Source organism: Ovis canadensis, chromosome 19 (assembly GCF_042477335.2).
Source record: "Ovis canadensis isolate MfBH-ARS-UI-01 breed Bighorn chromosome 19, ARS-UI_OviCan_v2, whole genome shotgun sequence".
Classification (NCBI taxonomy): Eukaryota; Metazoa; Chordata; class Mammalia; order Artiodactyla; family Bovidae; genus Ovis; species Ovis canadensis.
In genome coordinates, this window is record NC_091263.1 from 64805976 (window position 1) to 64814086 (window position 8111).

The 8111-nt window shown below is 55.1% G+C and overlaps 1 protein-coding gene across 1 annotated transcript; it reads right to left on the minus strand.

Annotated features, from left to right (window-relative positions):
• Nucleotides 1-104: 104 nt before the first annotated feature.
• On the minus strand, nt 105-3373 carry GNAT1 (G protein subunit alpha transducin 1). The gene is made up of 8 exons (XM_069561114.1): nt 3268-3373; nt 2034-2076; nt 1755-1896; nt 1506-1663; nt 1284-1412; nt 893-1022; nt 418-571; nt 105-295 (listed from the first exon to the last, which is right to left on the minus strand). Exons 1-8 carry the CDS (start codon nt 3371-3373, stop codon nt 105-107), a joined length of 1053 nt encoding a protein of 350 aa, XP_069417215.1.
• Nucleotides 3374-8111: the final 4738 nt, after the last annotated feature.

Here is an 8111-nt window from a genome sequence, read left to right on the forward strand (position 1 = left end):
GGAGGGGCCTGCAGATGGGATGAGGAGCTGGGGATGGGGCCCCCGCCGGGTACGGAGATCAAGAGGCAAGACAGAGGAGCATCCCGGCCCGCGGGGGAGCCACCTCAGAAGAGCCCGCAGTCTTTGAGGTTCTCCTTGATGATGATGTCGGTGACAGCGTCGAAGACAAACTTGACGTTCTGCGTGTCGGTGGCGCATGTCATGTGGGAATAGATCTCTTTCACGTCGCGTCGCATGTTGAGCTCGAGGAATTGCACCTTGATGTAATTGCCGGCGTCCTCATACGTGTTGGGCCCTGGCAGGGGAGGGGTGGGGGGCTCTCAGTCCCTGCTACGAAGCCTTCCCGCGGCGGTGGGAGGAGCTCAGACCGAGAGAGTGGCTTTGGAGCGCTGCCCGGTGGCAGGCCGAGGGTCTCACCGTTGTAGTCCGGAAAGCAGATACTAAGGTGCGCCTTTTTGATCTTCTCCGAGAAGACGTCCTTCTTGTTGAGGAAGAGCACGATGGACGTAGTGGCGAAGTAGCGGTGGTTGCAGATACTGTTGAACAGGTGCAGGCTCTCGTGCATGCGGTTCTGAGGAGGGCAGAGGCTGTCGGCACCGAGGGACAGGGCTCGCCACCCCCCTCCACCTAACTGCGACTGACTGGCCGACCCCAACCTGCTCTCTGGGCTCCGGGTCCCCACTCAGACAGCTCCAAGACTCTCCTTCTCCTCCCACTCACCCACCCTCCCTCATCTCCTGATGAGGAGGCTGCCTCGTCTCCTCCTGCAGAGGGCTCTGGGACGAACACCCTCTCTCAGATGCTCCCCGCGGCCCGCCTGCAGCGCCGGCTCCCCTTCCTCCTCTCCCCCTCCCCGCTCAGTCGCCCAGGCCCGGCCGGCCCGGACGCTCACCACTTCGTCATCCTCCACCAGCACCATGTCGTAGGCGCTCAGCGCCGCGATGAAGATGATGCAGGTCACCCCCTCGAAGCAGTGGATCCACTTCTTGCGCTCTGAGCGCTGCCCGCCCACATCGAACATCCTGCGGGGCCGTGAGCACCGGAAACCCGGGCATCAAGTCCCCCGGAGACGCCCACGGGCATCCCCTGGCTTCCTGATGCTGGCTGGGAAGCACCCAGATGGGCCTGGCATCCGGAGGGACCGGACTTCTCTGCCGGTGGGGTGCTGGAGAAGTGGCAGGGTCTCTAGAAGGGCTGGGACCTCTGAGACCAACAGGCCTCGGGCAGTGAACTTGGGGAAGGCCTCCCCACTCCAGAGCAGGAGTCAGGGCTCAGTGTCCTACCGAAAGTTGAGGTCCTTGAAGGAGAACTGCGTCTCAATGATACCCGTGGTCTTGACACGGGAGCGCAGCACATCCTGTTCCGTGGGCACGTAGCCCGGGGTTACCAGGCGCTCCAGGTCTGAGAGATAGCTGTGGGAGATACGGGGTGTGGGTAGGGTTGGGTGGAGGGATGTGCCAGGGCCCTGCCTGCCCTCCACCCCTGCACCTGGCCTGTGCTCTCACTAGCCAGCAGAGTCGTTGAGCTGGTACTCCGAGGCTCGCTCGAAACAGGCCTGGATGCCGGAGTCCTTCCACAGCCGCTGGATGATATCTGACATCTCCTTGGGCATCGTACCCTCCTCGATGGTGTCTGCCATGTGCATCAGCTTCCGGGCGTCGTCCTGAGAGCAGGGGAGTTGGTTGGCGGTAACCAGGGGCTGGGGCCCAGCCTCGGATCCCCAGAAGCCCTGTTCAGCTAGTCTCTTGGCACACCTGGCGCGCAGAGTCTCCGTACTGGATGTTGAGCGTGGTCATGGCACGCACGATGGCCAGGATGGACTGTAGCGTGTTGCCATAGATGATGGCAATGAACTCGAGACACTCTTCCAGTGAGTACCCGTCCTGGTGGATAATCCTACAGCCACAGGAGCTGGGTTAGCACCTCTTGGGTGGGTCGGGGATCAGACCTCCAGAGCGCGCCCACCCCCAGGGCCTCGGTAGGGCAGGGGCACCACCCACCCCCAGGGCCTCAGGTAGGGTGGGGGCACTCACTTCATCTGCTTGACAATGGTACTCTTCCCGGATTCACCGGCACCTGGATTGGAATGGAAACCCCGCCTCGGAGATCCGCAGACCACACTGTCCCCTCTATCCCACCCGTTTCCCTACCACACTCCCAAAATAACGTCCTAATGCTCCGGCAGCAAAACCTAAATGTCAGGAGTGACCAAAGTGGGCTGACGAGGCTAATGGACAACCTCAACTCTGTCCTGGAGCCTCCAACACCTTGTAGGCTGTCTTATTTTTCAGAGGCCAAAAAATAGAGAAACCTGGAGCTCCACCTTGTGGACGGTTCTGGTACTACGCGCATGGGATTATTTGAGCCAGGTCAACCCCTGCTTTTCCACCTGGGGTGGAAGGGAGTGACCCCAAGAGGCTCAGAGGGAATTAGCACGTTTTGCTGGGGGAGAAGACAGAGCTGACAGTCCTTCTGAGCCTGCTCTCGTGTGGGTGTCGGGCGCAGTTAATGGGATTTCTGGCTTAGCCTGTCTTTCCTGGGGTACTCTGGTTTGGTCTCTCTACACACATTCACCTGTCTGGCTGAACCCTGGACAGCCTTGGTGAAGCCTGAGGTGCCTTCTCAAAGCAGTTCCTTCCTTCGGTGGTGGTGGCAGGAGGAAGTACTAGATCAGACCTATGTCCCCTCACTATCCATGGGACCAAGTATCTATTCTCCGCTGGGCCTTAGTAGCCCTCTACACCTTTCAATTGTCCTGCAGGTCTGCCAGCAATGAAGCTCTGGAAACTGAGGGCCACTGTGTGTGGACCTGGGAGGTCCTGGAAGCTACCTACTCTCAGGAGGACTGTGACCTTCTCCTTCCCAAGGCAGCAGCCTTGTTGTGGTGCTCCCAATGAGGCCCCTGGCTTCTGAGCCCTGCCCAGCAGGCCCGTCAAGCTAAAGGCTGCAGTTTGAGGGAACATAGCCTGGGCAAAAGTGGGCCTTGAACACACGTCTCTCAAAAAAGTGTGACTGGCACACACATCTTGGGAGGGGAGGTTGCCTGAGGTTTGAGCCCTCCAGAGAGGGTTTCTGTGGGATACCTAGCCTTAGGGAGCCAAAAGTATCGCCCATCAGGCCTGGTCTTGCTTGGCCTGGACTCCACTCTGTTGCTAGGCTGTAGGCTCATTCTGTTTCCCAAATCACACCTGCTTCACAGAAGGGCCACCTGCTTGCCCCCAGGCCTCTGACTGGCAGATGTGGCCCCTCCTCAGCCCACCCCCTTACCCAGAAGCAGCAGTTTCACGGTTCGAGCATCTTTCTCAGCATCTTCTTTCAGCTTCTTTTCCAGCTCCCTTGAGTGCTTCTCCTCAGCGCTGGCCCCAGCTCCCATGGTCCTGGCAGGAGGTGAAGGAGGAGGGCCGTGAGTTGGTTCTTCCGGATGGAGGGGTTCCCCAGAGCCAGGCTCGGGCTAGCCTCTGGCCTCCCCGGACACCCTTCTGACCCCCGAACTGGGAATCCAATGGCTGTCTGCAGATCTGTGCAGGGCCTGGTGGGGCTGCTTAGTAGGATTTGGGGGTTGTTGGTATCTAAGAGCCAATCAGAGACAAGGACAGGTGAATCCAGCTCAGCCCCCAGCCCTCCTAATCAGGCTGGCATAGCCCCAATCCCTCAACTGCTGACTCTGCACCCCCCTCTCTGCCGCTCCCCAAACCCTCTGGGAGAGACCCTGGAGGTAGTCCAGCCCTTGCTCCAAAGCAGGGGGACAAGTTCTGGGGGGTTCAGGCTCAGAAAGGGGAAGAGAGGGCCTCAGTTCTGGGGGTGGGGGTAATGAGGGGTGGGCCTGGGAGCAGGGAGGAGGAGAAGCCTGCAAGGAGCACCTGCCCACTGCCTAGTACTGGACTCAGCACTGCTCCTTGCCGAGCTCACAGTAGCCTGGCGGATGCCCCACATCCCTGCACCGATGAGGAAGCGGAGGCTCAGAGGATCACACTGCAGGAGGTGGTTGAGAAGGGCCGGTGACTCCAGGCCAGGGTTCCACGCTCAACAGGGAGTCAGGAAGGAAATGTGGAGATTGCATTTGCCCTGTGCCAAGGGCTGGATCCAACCCGGTGAGGCCTCTCCCTGCCTCCATGATTCATACAGACTTGGGTGCGTGTGCATGTATCCTGTACTGGTGTCAAGCAAGGCAATGACATATGTTTGTGTATACCTGCGTGTAAACATGTGCCTGTGGTTTCATGAGTACAAGTGTATGTCTGTGTTTGCCTGTTTGTGTACCACGTGTGTGTGTGCATGGATGTTTTGGTGCACTTCTTATGTGTGTGTTTATATGTGTACTTTGCTACGCTTACGTGGGTTAATGTTGCATGTGTGTGAATATATAAGCGCATGCACATGTGAAATGCGTGTGTGTGGACTTGCCTGTGTGCACGTATCTGCCTGTATGTGTGCACACTTGCACGTGTGTGTACCCATAAACTTGAGGTCAGCAGTCTGACCTGCAGACGTGGCCAGGCTCTTCCAGGGAATATCTTGCAGGCCTGTTATCAGATGGGAACACTGAGTCTCAGAGCAGGTCTGGCATTCCCAGGGGAGGAGGGGATGAGCCCCACTCCTCTTCTGTCCCCTGTGGGTGCTCTGGGAGCTGTCAGGGGTATCTCCAGGGCATGCCTGCCTCAGCTTAGGGGTTAGATGTCTGTGAGGTTAGGATGGGACAGGGTGTGCTCCTAAGTGGGAGTGGTTCAGCTGAGCAAGTGGTGTTGAGTTGCAGCCTCTGGAGTTTTGCCATCTCCCATGAGAAGACTCAGATCCTGGGCTCTCAGCCCCCTCCTGGCTGGACTCCCCAGAAAACTTGCTGCCTTAGCACTCAGCTCTTGCAGATGCAAGGCTGCCAGGGCCCCATATTCTGAGCACTGAAGACTGTCCCTAGTGTGGGGCAAGCTGAACAGGCACACGTAAATCAATGAAGTTTGAACACCCTCACATCACACACAAAAATAAACTCGAAGTCGCTTAAACACTTAAGTGTAAGACAGGACACCATCAAACACCTAGAAGGGAAAGTATGCAAAACAGTCCGACATAAATTGTACCAGTATTTTCTCAGGTCAGTCTCTGGAGGCAATAGAAATAAAAGCAAAGATGAACAAATGGGACCTAATCAAACTTAAAAGCTTTTGCACCTCAAAGGAAACCATTAACAAAATGAAAAGACAACCTAAGGAAAGGGAGAAAATATTTACAAATGATGACTGACAATGATGTCTTAATTTCCAAAATATGCAAAAAGCTGATGCAACTCAACAACAAAAAAGCAAATAATCCAATCAAAACATGGGCAGAAGAACTAGACATTTCTCCAAAGAAGACATACAGATGGCCAACAGGCATATGAAAAAATGCTCAACATTGTTAATTATTACAGAAATGCAAATTAAAACTACAATGAGGTACCACTTCACACGTCAGAATGGCCATCATTAAGTTGATAAATAATGAATGCTGGACAGAGTGTGGAGAAAAGGGAACCCTCCTACACTGTTGGGAGGCATGTAAGTTGGTACAGCCACTATGGAGAACAGTACGGAGGTTCCTCAAAAAACTAAAAAGAGTTGCCATATGATCCAGCAATCCCACTCCTAGGCATATATCTGTAGAAAACTGTAATTCAAAAGGATACATGCACCCATATATTCATAGCAGCACTATTCACAATGGCCAAAAAACAACCTAGACGTCTGTCAACAGATGAAGGGATACAGAGGATGTGGCAGGAAAACACACTGGAATACTACTCGGCCACAAAACTCAATGAAATAATGCCATTTGCAGCAGCACAGATGGAACTAGAGATTGTAACACCAAATGAAGCAAGTCAGAAAGAGAAAGGCAAATACCGTATGATGCCACTTACATGTGGAATCTAAAATATGACACAAGTGAGCTTTTACAAAACAGAAGCAGACTCACAGACACAGAGAACAGACTGTGGTTGCTAAGGGGGAGCGGTGTGGGAGAGGGATGGAGTGGCAGTTTGGGATTAGCAGATGCAAACTATTATATATAGGGTGCATAAACAGTAAGGTCCTACTGTATACCACAGGGAACTAAATTCAATACTTTTTGATAAGCCATACCAGAAAAGAATATTTTAAAAGAATGTATAAATATATGTATAACTGAAGCACTTTGCTGCACAGCAGAAATGAACACATTATAAATCAACTATACTTGAATTAAAAACAACACACACACACACACACACACAACACACACTGACCCTAAACATGTAGGAAGTAGACACTGGTTCTGTGAGCTGGGAGCTGGTGGCTTCAACATCCGCCCTGCTGGGTGAGGGGAGATCTGTTCAGGAGCAATAGATTATTTGCGCCACTGTCAACTTTTAGGTTCCATTTGTCTTCTAACCCAGCACCATGCTGCAAGTGGGCCCTGGGAGTCTCTGCAGCCTGTACACACTGCCCAGGGGGGCTGGGGTGGTACAGGGGCCCAGGTGTGTGAAACCAACAAAAACCTGCTTTCTACTTATTGGCTTTGCTTAAAGTGGGGCTATTCCACTGCCTCCTCATCCCCACCTGGCTCTCCTTGCCTGCCAGGTATGGCCCTGAACCCTGCTGGATCCCTGAGCGTCCCTAGCTATTGGCTTCCCCTGCCAATACTCAGGGCTTCTCAGGTGGCTCAGTGGTAAAGAATTCACCTGCCAATGCAGGAGATACAGGTTCAATCCCTGGCTCAGGAAGATCCCCTGGAGAAGGAAATGGCAACCCGCTCCAGAATTCTTGCCTGAAAAATCCCATAGACAGAGGAGCCTGGCGGGCTACAGCCCACAGGGTCGCAAAGAGAGTCGGACATGACTGAACATGCATGCACACCAAGGCTTGACTCATTAACTCTGGCCCAGGGCCCCCAGCCCCACTTCCTCCTCTTCAGCAGATCCCCACTTATCCTGGGCTTCCCTGCCTCTGGACATTTGCTTGTGCTGGGCCCTCTGCTAAGAGCTGGCTGGAAGGAGACAGGAAGAATGGGAATTTTGTTGATTCTCGGGCCAGGGGCAGCTGTACTGTGAAGGCTGTGGCTTTGTCTTGCCAATTCTGAGTCCTGAGTTCCTGGCAAGACACAAAGCCAGGTGAGAAAGCAGCGTGAGCAAACGATCAAATGGCTGAATGAATGAATGAAAGCTGATCTTGCAAAGGAGACCGTGGGGGAACTGGCGGCCAAGCCACATTAGTGGAGGACAAAATCTGGGTGTGGGCTGAACTCCCACCCTCCCTCCTGCGTCAAGGAGAACACCGAAGTCCAGTCCCAGAGCCAGTGTTTATTAGCAAGATGGACCCAAGGGCAGGTGCGGCCGGTCAGCAGAGGGCTGCCAGGAGCCCCCACCCCCCTACCCAACTGCCCCCCAGAGCTATTTACACCCATCATCTGAAGTGGTGGGCAGAAGGGAGCCCTGGGGAGCCCCTGCAGGCCCCAGGCCTCTGCCATGGCCCTCTCCCACCTCAGTGCTACCTGAGCCTGGCCCCTCTGCTGTTCTCCCCGCCCCCGAGTCACAGAGGCACAGAAAAAGCTAAGAGGAGGTAGAGAGGCCAGGCAGGGTGGGAAGGAGGGGCCGGAGGGGCTGCCCCGCCCAGGCAGGGCTCCTCTTCTATCCCCAATAAATAGAGAATAAATACCCAGGAAAGGGCTGGCCTTGACTGAGTGCCCCTCTCCCAGGCAGGCGCTGGCATCCTGTGCCACCCGCTTTTTCCCTTCTCTGAGTGCATCTGAGCCCCCGCCCCCCACCCCCAGTGTCTCCAAAGCAGTCCTCGCCTCCATGCGCACGCCAGCAGCACAGGCCGAAACACACTGGCAAAGGTGTGTGTACAGTCCGTGCTCTATCCAGGTAGAGCCTGCTCGCTCCCTGTGTCCTGTCGATCCCGCCGGTGGCTGTCGAGCAGGCAGACCCCCAGGTGAGCCTGGGGACTGTGTGGTCCTGGCCTGACCCGGCCAACTGGCTGCGCCTGGTTAGGTGGGCTCCGTTTTCTGCTGTCTCTGACCAGCTTGAGTCTAAGTTCTGGATGATGCTGCCGTTGAGGCAGGTTATTTACAACCCACCAATAAATACTGTCTTTGCA